Source organism: Suricata suricatta, chromosome 3 (genome assembly GCF_006229205.1).
Source record: "Suricata suricatta isolate VVHF042 chromosome 3, meerkat_22Aug2017_6uvM2_HiC, whole genome shotgun sequence".
Taxonomy (NCBI): domain Eukaryota; kingdom Metazoa; phylum Chordata; class Mammalia; order Carnivora; family Herpestidae; genus Suricata; species Suricata suricatta.
Window position 1 is genome coordinate 135,762,925 of NC_043702.1, and position 12,758 is coordinate 135,775,682.

At 37.5% G+C, this 12,758-nt stretch overlaps 1 protein-coding gene across 3 annotated transcripts in view; it reads right to left on the reverse strand.

Annotated features, from left to right (window-relative positions):
- CEP350 (centrosomal protein 350) overlaps positions 1-12,758 on the reverse strand; it is a 145,928-nt gene that overhangs the window by 118,815 nt on the left and 14,355 nt on the right. For 2 of the 3 annotated variants that reach the window (XM_029935267.1, XM_029935265.1), the window contains exons 2-3: positions 2,603-2,688; positions 1,514-1,560 (exon numbers count right to left, since the gene is read on the reverse strand). In XM_029935267.1, the coding sequence (XP_029791127.1) occupies positions 1,514-1,560; positions 2,603-2,675 (120 nt within the window). In that variant the 5' untranslated portion in view covers positions 2,676-2,688. The remainder of the gene's footprint in view (positions 1-1,513; positions 1,561-2,602; positions 2,689-12,758) is intronic. The other variant, XM_029935266.1, reaches the window with a different exon arrangement.

The window sequence follows — 12,758 nt, forward strand, 5'->3', positions numbered from 1 at the left end:
ATGACCACCAATGTTCTCAATTATTTAAAAACCATTTCCCCCTAATTATATGCTTATAGGAAAAAGCTTTTAAAGTACAGAAAAGGTATAAAAAATGAAATTAAAATCATCAAAACTCCACCACACAGAGTTAAACACTGCGTAAAATTCTGATTTATCTTCTTTCAAACTTTTGTGGTACAATGTACTCACAAAATTGGAATAATCATTTATATTCTATTATCAGGCTTTTTCTCCCATTTATATTATAAGCCCTTTATCATCCTTAAAAGTTATTTTTAGGGGCACCTGGGTGCCTCAGTCAGTTAAGCACCCAACTCTTGGTTTCAGCTCAGATCATGATCTCACAGTTTGTGGGTTCAAGCCCCACGTCGGGCTCTGTGCCGACAGTACAGAGCCTGCTTGGGATTCTCTCTCTCTCCCCCTCTCTCTCTGCCCCACCTCTGCTTGTTTTCTCCCTCTCTCTCTCTATCTCTCTCTCTCAAAAGTAAACTTTAAAGAAAAGTTATTTTTCAAAACACAATAGTTTTGAAAAATGACAATTGACAGTTCAGCTCTAAGTCAGGGTAACTCTAAGTTAAAGTGGGGACAAAAACTATTCCTACATTGTAGATATATAATGCTCATTTGAAAGAGAGAATACATACAATGCTGTCTTTGGCCCTACACTGTGACCAAATCTAGGTTATAGTACCTTTTCCAGATGCATTTTCAAACCAGTTCAGAAGATCAGGGGACAAAAAAATACCATATTCACACAGTGAGGAAATAAGTGATTCAAATTCAGGTAGAATACAAAAGAAAACAAAGAAAGGACATATTAGGGGAGTAATTTTTCTGGACAGCAAATAAAAAAAGAAAAAGGAAAAAGTCTTCCTTTGAAGGGACTATGGACCAAATTTGCCAAATCTGGGTTCCTAAACTGTAGACAAGACTGGACAGAACACAAATGAAAAAAAGTTGCCCATAGTCATTCTTCAACACTGCTGACAGAAAACAGCCTGCTATTGCCACAAGAAAGGGAGCTTGACAGTCCATTAAAGAAGCTGTATGAATGGGGAGTCACCAAACTCTACTCCTAAAACCAATATCACACTACACGTTAGCAGAATTTAAATAAAAATTGGTTCCTTTCATTTCCTCTCTGACTCTGAGCCTTCTACACAGACATAGCCCTATATTCCCAAATGCATTTTGTTTTAAATCTTCATTTCAACATACCAGATGAACAAATTTATTAAAGGAGAATAAACAGCACAAATTACTTTAATATTTTATGTGTTACGTTACTGTTCCTGATGCCTGAAGTAATGTTTCCATTATCCATCCCTTTACTATTAGCAGTTGTCAGTAATGTTCATTTTGTAATATATGGTATTTAACTCCTAACCAAAATCTTTGACTTTTTTTTTTTACTATCCAAAAAGCACTAAAGAAAAAAATTTAATCTATTCATCCATAACAGGAAATCAATTTTAAACCAGAAAATTAAATAGAAGTGATAACTACTTACTGCAGCCTTGTTCTGAGAAAGTGCATCCCACGATATGGTTGTATCTGCTAGGAAACAGTGATATTTACTGAATCAGAATCTCTGAAGTAGTCCTCAAAATCTGCATTTTAATCAGCTCCTAAATGCACTTGACTTCAAGAACCATTTTATCAAGCAGAACTACTCCTCAGCAAATGTTTTATTATACTGAGCCAAAACAGTATAGGTTGATTCTTTTCCCAGCCTATAAAGCCAAGTTTCCTAGCGTATGTTAGAGCTGTATTAGACATGATTCCACTGGTCCTCAGGACAACTGGACTGACGTCCCCACTCAGTCCCATCACACCCCCCCCCAACAGCAAGCAGTACTCTCAATGTGTCCCAATGACCTAAACCGATACAAAATTTTATATTTTAGTATATTTCACATTATGAAGCTGAAAAGATTAGAAAAATATTCTAGACTTAAATCTACCAATAGAAACAAAGGTAAAATCTAGTCTTTCGGATAACAGCCCTTCAGATAACATAAGGCCACACAGTTCCTTGAATCATCCTTCTCTAGGATAAACTTTCTCTAGGAAATTTCATTTCCACCAAATGTTCCTTATGTGACATGATTTCCAGACCCCTCACAAACCCCATAATCTTCCTTCAGATGTACTCTAGCTTGTCAATGTACCTCAAAATATATCATGCCCTAAATTAAAGTTACCCCCAATGCATCATTAAAAAAAAAAAAGAGTTTGGTGAGACTTTTCCTTTCCTTATCTGTGCACTATTGAGGTCTAAAACTATATTAGGACCTAAACTATACCACTTATTGACATTAATCAGAATTTATCGGAATTTCTGGGAAACTATGTAAAACTAATTTTACATATATGGATTCTTTTTTAAAAAGACTGTTTTCCTTTATAAAAAAAAGTTTACCATAGGACACCTTTGAAGGTGAGACACCTGTATATTTAAAAGAAACTGAATTCAAAACATTTATCTATCTTTTATAAATCAAAGCGTTTATATAATTTTCATTTACTGACTAGGCCAGAATTTTATACACATGCCTAAACAAGGCATTAAGTTCAACTTAAAGGAAACAGGTCATACCTTGCACAGTATCCTTGCTTTGAGAGTTCCTTGGATTCGATAAAGGCACCTCTTTTGATTTGCTGCTCCTCATCCTGCCAATTTACCTGCAATCAAATCATCGGCATTCAACATCAATAATATCAACATTCAACATCAATAACATCAATATTATCATATTTGCAAAGGAAAATACTATCATTTATCGTAACGTTCATGAATGTCAGAAAAGGATTTTGTCAACTCTAAAAATTATCTTTATGCCCTGTTAAGAGTCACTGATAATTGAGTAACCTTATTTTTCTTCAGAAAACTAAATCATTCAAAAGTCTACCATGACTACTTCACACCAACTAGGATGGCGATACCAAAAATGCCAACAACAACAAATAATTATAAGTGTTGATGTGGAGAAACTGGAACTCTTGTGTACTATTTGTGGGAATGTCAAATGATATAACCTCTGTGGAAAACAGTATGGCAGCCGCTCAAAAAAGTAAGAGGCACCTGGGTAGCTCAGTTAAGCATCTGAATCTTGATTTCAGCTAGGTCATCACCTCACGATTTGTGAGTTTAAGCCCTATGTTGGTCTCCATGCAGAGCCTGCTTGGGATTCTCTCTCCTTCTCCCTTTCTCTGTGCCCCATCTTTTCTCTTTCTCTCCCTCCCTCCCTCTCTCTCTCAAAGATGAATATTTAAAATTTTTTTTAAAACAAGGGGCAATTTTGACATATTCTATAATACAGATGAGCTCTGAAAACAGCTAAATGAAGTGGGCCAGTTAAAAAGATGAATACTATATGATTCCATGTATATAAGGTACCTAGAGTAGTCAAAATCATAGAGACAAAAAGTAAAATCGTGGTTGCCAGGAGCTGAGAAAGCGAGAAATGGGGAGCTATTATTTAATGGGTATAGAATTTCAGTTTTGCAAGATGGAAAGAGTTTTGGACATGGATGGTGATGACGGCTGCACAATGCTATAAGTGCACTTAATACTAAATTATACACTAAAAATGGTTAAGATGGTACATTTTACATCATGTATTTTAAAAATATTTTTTTTTTTTTGGAGAGAGAGAGAGAGAGAGAGACCAAGTCGGTTTGGACCAAATAAAGAGGAAGACACAGAATCCAAAGCAGTCTCCCAGCTCTGAACTGTCATCACAGAGTGAGACATGGGGCTTGAACTCACAAGCCATGAGATCATGGCCCAAGCCCAAGTTGGACGTTTAACTGACTGAGCCACCCAGGTGCCCCAGTAGTATATATGTTAGCACAGTAAAAAAAAAAAAAAAAAAAAAAAAGATAAAAAGATTATACCATGACTCAAAGAGAAAGATCATGATCTGCTTATGCTGACTAAACAGCTTAATAATAGTCAGATTTTCTTATCAATATAGAATTATTTTGTGGGGTGCCTGGGTGATCCCATGGTTTGTGAGTTTGAGACACACCTCAGACTTTGCGCTGACAGCTCAGAACCTGGAGCCCACTTCAGATCCTCTGTCTCCCTTCTGTCTCTCTGTCCCTGCCCTGTTTGTATTCTCTCTCTCAAAAGATAAATAAAACATTTAAAATAAATAAAAATAAAAATAAATGGGTGGCTCAGTTGGTTAAGCATCTGACTTCAGTTAAGGCCATGATCTCACGTTTCTTGGGTTCGAGCCCTACGTCAGGCTCTGTGCTGACAGCTCAGAGCTCCTGCTTTGGATTCTGTGTTTCCCTCTCTCTACCCCTCCCCTGCTCGCTCGCTCTCTCAAAAATAAGTAAAACATTAAAAAATAATAAGATTAAAAAATAAAAATAGACAAGGCAGATAGAAAAACTAAAATTAACACATATACAAATAGTTTAAATGTTTCCAACCACAAAAACTCCCATCCAGAGATGCCAATGTAGATCAAAAAAGTAACTCATTTTACTTTCTCATAAAGATACTTTTGGTCTAGCCAACTATTAAAATGTTAACAGGGGTGCCTGGGTGGCTCAGTCGGATAAGTGTCCGACTTCAGCTTATGTCATGATCTCACACAGTTCATGAGTTCGAGCCCCGTGTGGGGCTCTGTGCTGACAGCTCAGGGCCTGGAGCCTGCTTCAGATTCTGTGTCTCCCTCTCTCTCTGCCCCTCCCCTGCTTGTGCTCTATCTGTCACTCTTACAAAAATAACCAAACATTAGAGAAAGAGAGAGAGAGAGAGAGAGAGAGAGAGAGAGAGAAAATACAGAAAATTTCAGTGACAATGTCTATGACAATTCTTTTGAGAGAGGGTTATCTCTGGTCACCAGAAAACATTTTTTTAATCCATTGATAAAATTTAGCCTTTGTTCTTCAAATTCATTTTCTTATAAACAGTTCTTCAACTAAAAAGTCCATACTTTCTAAAGTCTAAAAATTTATTTTTCCTGACCCACGTTTGTTTTTATGAAGATAAAGTGGAAAAATAATTAAAACTAAGTATATACGTATATCTGGGTGTGTATATAGTCTATATGACATAATTTTCCAGATGGGTATAACACTACCACATTTGGGTTTTTAAGCTTTCATCTTGAAATACTCATTACTCTTGGAATCAGTAAAACATACCTGTCCTATTTTCCTTATCCTCTTGATATTTTTCCCCCCTTAACTGATGGCTTCTCTACTTTTGCCCAATTCATCAATGGTAGCATTTCAAAAGGTTCCATTCCCAAAGCTCTTCTTTCCTAGCCTCTCCTTCCCTGGCAATCTCACACACTTTCAACCACTTCCTAAACATCTTATTTCTGTCCTATGTCTATCTCTGAACTCTAGACCCAAGTTCTCAGTCTATAGACAGTCCATCTCCAAATCACACTGGAATTTCAAATTTATCAAGTTCAGAACGAAATTCATTATTGCTGATCTTCAAAATAGTTTCTTCTTTTTCTCTTAGCAAATGGGGTTGTCACGCATCCAGTTCATCTGGGACATTACTGCCTCTCCTTCACCAACATTTGCTGAGTTACCAAGTCAATACTATCTTTAAGACATTTCTGTTATGATACATAAAATACGCCTCCATAAAGCTGCTGAAAAAAATTAAGATATTTCTAACCTCTCTCTCCCTCTCCCTCTCTTCCCCTCGCCTCTGTTCAAAAAATTATCTTTAGCCCAAATTATGGTAAAAGCTTCCTAAATTATTCTGCTCCTAATCTATTTTCCATATCACAATCATAATTATCTTTCTAAAAAAAGAACCTAGCAACTCTGCTTCTAAAACTCTTCAATGACTATCACCTATGGGATAAAATTCCAGATTCCTTAGCATGATGGAACCTGGAATCCTTCACAACCTTAATTTCTCTTAGCCTCCTTGCTATCTTCACTGTACACCAATTGTTCCTGTCAAAATGCCGTATCTAGAATGCATTTTCTAAACATCCAGAAATTTACCACCGTATCTTCTTTTCCTACATTTTCTTGGGTAGTAATATCCTACAAGTCCAAATATTAATGTCATCTAGTACAAATCTTTCCCAACTGTTCCTTAACAGTACTACTACTTCACCTGTTTCCTCAAAAGCACTCAGTTAACTTTGTTCAGAGCCCTTATCATTATACACACATACACATCATTCATTCATTCATTCATTCAATGAACATTCCTTAAGCACTTAATGCTCACAATCTAGTGAAGGCACACATAAAAACAAATATACAATGTGCTAAGTTATATAATAAAGCTACAAATAGCAGCCGTATCAGTCTCTCCACAAGGTTGCAGGCATCTTAAGGATTATGTCTTCTTACTTACCTTCCTATCAACAGAGACCTTCCATGAACAGAAAAGCAAATGGCAATGTTGAAAGCTGTTATGATCTCAACTTAAACAGAAATAGTAGAGGGATCAGAGCAAGACTGCCAGTGAAAAGACAAACAGGGAAGGGAGAGGGGTAAATCAACAGCAGCAACAATAAACATGATCACAGAAGCAGAAGAGATGTTTTAAAAACCCAGGCTAGAAAACTCATAAGAAAGAAAGAGGAACACAACATACATCACTAGGCTAGTAAGCCAGGTACAAAAGAAAGAACAAGAGAGTGAAACTCGCATACTATTTTGCAAGTAGCCTATAATACCTGGTAAAATAAACTATACAGACCACATACACAAAAAGCATAACTGACCTTGCTGATAATAGTGTAAAGAAGAGGGTTACAAGTGACCATATAAGAAACTAAATGTATGATGCCATGGAAAGAATGGAAGTCATTTGATAAAAGCATATCATCATTAATGTGCAATGAATCAGACGGCTGGAGAAAAAGATAATGCTTTTGCTCTGTATTTACTTGTTCAAGTAAAAGCCTTGCTATGATTAGGCAAAAAAAAGTTCAAAAACTTTTGTATAGTTCAAAAAAAAGTTCAAGAACTATGTATAAACTGCACTGGAGGTTCAGTTATTCACTCTGGACATGAACAATGTAATGAGCAGTAAAACATTACTATCTAGAGTCAGCGAACATCAGAAACTACTCAGAAAGGGAAGACATTTCTCCCAGCTACTCACCCAGGGCAAAAATTAACTACTAGACATATGGCTTCAACCTCATATAAAGTTTTAGTGTTTCTCAGAGGGGAACAGTGTGACCCCGTCAGAACAGATTCTCTGTGGTAATTAAGAGAGGTGTGTACCATTAACTACCAGGCTACAACTTGGCAAACAAATCTATCTTGTTGAGAATACAGTTAGCAATCAAGTTCCCTGGCTCTGGAAGTCTGGAGATATTGCGGAATGCCATCCTCCAGAGACCTTAACTCTATCTGACTTCCAACAAAACCCAGTAACACAGATTCCAAGATGCCAAGGGTCTCTAACAGACAGTAAGAAGCTGGAATCCTAACGTAAAAATTGAAATAACTGGAATTAGATCTAGGTACACTGTCCTAGATTATATTCAATTAACTCAATCAGTAAACAATGTATTCTTTCTCCTAAAACCCATGCTATACCATTCCTTCTAAAATCCTACAGGCTAAAGTGAGCTGAAGGCCAAGGTGGATTTCCTGATACTTTGTTATCATCTCTGGTTCTTTAACTCATTAGTACATTCTTACTTAAGAAAAGTTCACTTAAAATTAGAGAAACATTTATATTCATTCCCTGAAAATTAAATGTTATATTCTCTTCAAATGTTATATTTTCCTTTTTTACCCTATTTACCTCTCATTTTCTATGACATTTTTCCCTCTTCTGTTTTCCATATTAATCTCATATCTGACTTCCTCTCCTCTCCTTAACTATAATTTTCCTATTTTTATATTTACTGTTCATATTTATACATGTTTATGATTAATTTTCTAAATCTAAAAGGCATTACTTCCATGAATAAATCTACAGATTTACAGAAAATTTCTCTCAAAACCCAAAAAGACCCTAACCACAATGAATGAGATATACCACACACACACACACACATACACACACAAATACATATTTATTTAAATATATTATGATAATACACTTGGCTCCTTTAAAAAATGTGGGCACATGATATGAACTGGTATTAAGGATAATGTATAAAATATTAGTCTTAACAGGCCAGTATAACAGGCACCTTTACTCATAAAGTCATCATAACTAGTGTTGAATCCATAGCAAATAGGGACACACAGAAAACATCCTTTGTATTTAAATGGCTTTTAAAATCATGATTCCCTCTTAACCTCTGCAGGTAGTTTTTAAGCCTATAAAGATAATTCTCGGGGCAAGTGGGTGGCTCACTCAGCCAAGCATCCAACTTCAGCTCACGTCATGATCTCAGGGTTTGTGAACCCGAGCCCTGCGTCAGGCTCTGTGCTAACAGCTCAGAGCCTGGAGCCTGCTTTGGATTCTGTGTTTCCCTCTCTCTCTGCCCCTCCCCCACTCATGCTCTATCTCTGTCTCTCTCAAAAACAAATAAACATTAAAAATATATTTTTAAAGATAACTCTCTCCCAAATAGCCCATACATACACTCCCAATCATTCCTGCTGCAAGAGATTTTCGAAGCAGCCACAGAAAGCCTTCCTCCAAGCAGCTGCAGAGTTCTGGTCTCCGAGCCTGCTCTAGCAGCTCACCTGGTTAACATTAGAAACAGATGCATAGGAGCACACGTACCCCAATGTTCATGCAGCACTGTCAACAAGAGCCAAAACATGGAAAGAGCCTAAATGTCCATCACCTGATGAGTGGATCAAGAAGATGTGGTATATATACATGATGGAGTACTACATGGCAATGAGAAAGAATGACCTATGGCCATTTGTAGGAAAGTGGATGGACCTCGAGGGTATCATGCTAAGTGAAATAAGTCAGGCAGAGAAGGACAGATACCATATGTTTGCACTCCTAGGTCTAACAGGAGAACAGGAGAAACCTAATGGAGGACCAGGGGGAGGGGAAGAGGGAAAGAGAGCTGGGGAGAGAGAGGGACGCAAAACTTGAGAGACTATTGAATGCTGAAAACAAACAGGGTTGAAGGGGAAGGGGGAGGCGGAAAAGAGGTGGTGGTGATGGAGGAGGGCACTTGTGGGGAAGAGCACTGGGTGTTGTATGGAAACCAATTTGACAATAAACTATTAAAAAAAAAACGGAGATGCTGAGGTCCCACCCCCAAGAGTTTCTGAATCAGTGGATCTGTGAAGAGGTCAAAAGCCTGTATTTTTAAAGGTCCACAGGAATCCCAATCCCATGTCAGCTTTGAGAACTACAGCTCTATAAAGGTTATTTCAATTCTACTCTTTGAAGCCCCAAGCCTCCCAAACCACTGCTGATTACATAAAGATGAGCATCTGTGGACAGAACCAATCCTACTCCCCAACCACCCGAGACCATCTCTTTTTCCGAAGTTCCAGAACACTAAAAAACAAAAAATACCTTTAAACCAGAAGCTAGAATTACAGACCTCTATTCGGGGGTGACCATGAAGGCAGTTAATAGTTAATAATCATGGTTACCATTTTCTCTGTTCCTCCTATGTGGGCCAAGGACTAAGTCTCCATCACAACCCACAGTCCTTTTCCTTATTTGCCTTTTACTCCTCCCCTTAATCTAAAACTCTGTCCAATGCAGCTGGAAATCTTTATGCTTCTCTCTCCCCCTTCTTCTTATATACTGAGGCTATGGGGTAGGAGAAAAGTGCACAACGCATCACCCTCCTTCCCTTTCCCCTATGCATTAAGATCCCTGACTTACCCTTTTCCACCACCCACCCTCATTTCTTCCCACTCCTGGCAGAAAGGAGCCTCTTCTTCTCAGTGACCCTAAGAACATACTGCACAGGGGAAACTGCCCCCATCTGGACCTGGCTCCACTCCTGGGTTTCTCTTGTCCTCTTCTGTTTTCTTCCCGGTGCTCTTTTTCTCAGTGGGGTATGCATAATAGAACAGACATGGGCTTTGAGGGACCTTTGTTTTTTTCATTTTTGTTTATAAAAACACGAAGCATTCAATCCCAGAGAACCAAAAATCCCACCTCCCCACCGAACACTACTAAAGGGCAGATCTTCAGCTCCATACCTTTTCTGTTTTTCTTTCTGTTGTTAATGCCTTTAAAAATGAATGAGGTTTTTATATAAATGAAGTTTTTAAACTGTGGAAAAAACTGTTCATATATCCATTTCACTGATGAAGAAACAGTATCAGACAGACTATGGAAACAGTCCAAGGTCATTCAGTGTCAGCTCTGGAAATTAAATCTAGAGCTTGCTCGCTCGCTCGCTCTCAAACCGCTAACAGACATTCACATAATGCCTCGCATAATATTCATATTCAGCTACCATCTATAACATAATCCCCTATACTCTAAAAATTTCATCAAGAGGCACTTGACTTTCCTAAATTCTATCCTCAGTTCCTACCTCAAATGGAATCTCTGCTCCATAAACTTCAATGCACTTTAACTTCTTCTGAGAATGCTCATTGAACCGGTATGTCCTGACTCTTATCAAACTCACACCAAAGAACAGGGGGACAGGGCTTGCTCACAAAGGTTTATGGATAAAACGTTTTATTTTATTTATTGTCCTCCCTTCTAAACAGGGCAGGTAAGAGATTTTAGCAAACTCCTTGGTATTGCATCAGACTGTACTCTTCCACACTCGTGAAAAACCTTTTCCCCAGTCCAACCCATGCCATCCATTTAATGTTTACTGTTTGCTGAGTGCCATGAATATAGTAGAAATGAAAAGGGCTAAGCAGATGGGAGATAACAGTGAGTCACCAATTAAAGAAATCTAAAGATTTATTCAGAAAGTTGATATTCAAAAAGATTATAAATTAGATGAAAATAAGGGGAAAAAATGGAAATGCCACAGAAGCACGTAGCAGAAGGAAATTCATCTAATCTGAGAAGTGAAGAGGAAAGTGTCATTAAATCTAAGACCTAAAGGATGAACACAGGGACGCATGGAAGAACTTTTCAGGCAGTAAGAACAGTAAGTGGAACAGCCCTGAAACAAAAAAGACATGACACACTTTAAGAAACCAAAAAGTCCCATGAGTTGAAAAGGACAAATGTCAAGAAATGAATCTAGAGAAGGAAAGGAACAAGACCATGTGGGGTCCTCAACATGATTTGTTTTTAAAGGATCAATTATTGGCTACTCCTATGACCACAGTTTTGAGAAATAACATAGAATCTATATCACTCTATTGCACTTTTCAGAAAACTTTAAGAATACTTTTATTACTCATTTATGTGACTCAGGAGTCTCATTCTAGTGGCCATTTTACAATGAGTTTAACAGGCATCTTTTAGAGAAACAAGTTGTTTCATGCAAAAGTCAAAGCCTAAGTGAACAATACTGTTTTGTTCAGAGTAAAGTCAAATATCATGACGACTAAAAAAGAAACAATATTTGACATGGTTTTATTTATAATACATAAAATATAAAAAACTTAAAACAATAATCATGTTCCAAAAGTTAGCTAAGGATGTCTCTAATTTTCCAATAAAAAACAAATAAAATTTCACTAAGGCTATAAAAATGATTTTTTAAAAATCTGGTTAAGATGATATATATAAAGAAGCACCTGGGTGTCACAGTGGGATGAGCACCCTGACTTTTGATTTCAACTCTGGTCATGATCTGATGGTTCAGTTCAGTGAATTTGAGCCCCACATCTCTCTCTGCCCCTCCCCCCACTGTGCACTCCTGTGCACGAGTACGTGCTCTGTCTCTCTCTCTCAAAATAAATAAATAAAAACTTAAAAAAAAAAACTCTACAGAGAACCATTTTTAAAAAAAGATGATACATAGAATTTTTTTTTTTTACGTTTATTTCTTTTTGAGAGACAGAGCATGAACAGGGGAGGGGCAGAGAGAGAAAGAGACACAGAATCTGAAGCAGGCTCCAGGCTCTGGGCTAGCAGTCAGCACAGAGCCTGACATGCAGCTCGAACCCATGTACCGTGAGATCATGACCTGAGCCAAAGCCGGACGCTCAACCGACTGAGCCACCCAGGCGCCCCAAAAAGATGATATGTATAAAAGGCAGGAGCACCTTATCTCAAATAAGTGTGCAACTTAAAAAAAATTATTTACTTTTTTAAAGCAAATAAAGGATCCTTACTTCAAAGTATCACCCAAATACTCATGTCATAAAAGAGGCACAAAGGCTCAGAGAAAACTAACAATAGCCAAGAAATTTTAAAGAATTATATTTACCATTTAACTTCCTCACTTACCATGCAGGCTAATAATTCATAAAGAGAATAGGAAAAGAACAAAAAAAGTAACTTTTAGGGGAAAGGAGCCATAAAAATACTTCATTTGTTTTAAGATCTCCCCACCTCCAGGTCTTACAAGAAACTTCAACCACCAATTACATTTTCCCTCATGTATATCTCTAGTGCCCTCCTCTCTCAAAGATTCTTCCTATCAGCACTTATAGTTAAACAAGTCTTCTTACTTAAAACACATACAAGAGTCTCTCAATCCAGCACCCTCTTCTACTACTGCTCTCTTTTTCCTTTACAAACTTCTCAAAAAAGTTAATTGAATGCACTCAGTCTCCATTTATAGATACTTTTCATTCACTCTTCAACAATTCCGGGGTGGCTGGCACCCTCCAGTTCTCCATAACAGAGCTCATTAAAATCACCAAAGATCTCTCAATCTACTGGGCATTTTCTAATAAAAAGTCCCCATCATGCTTGGCCCCTTGGTAGC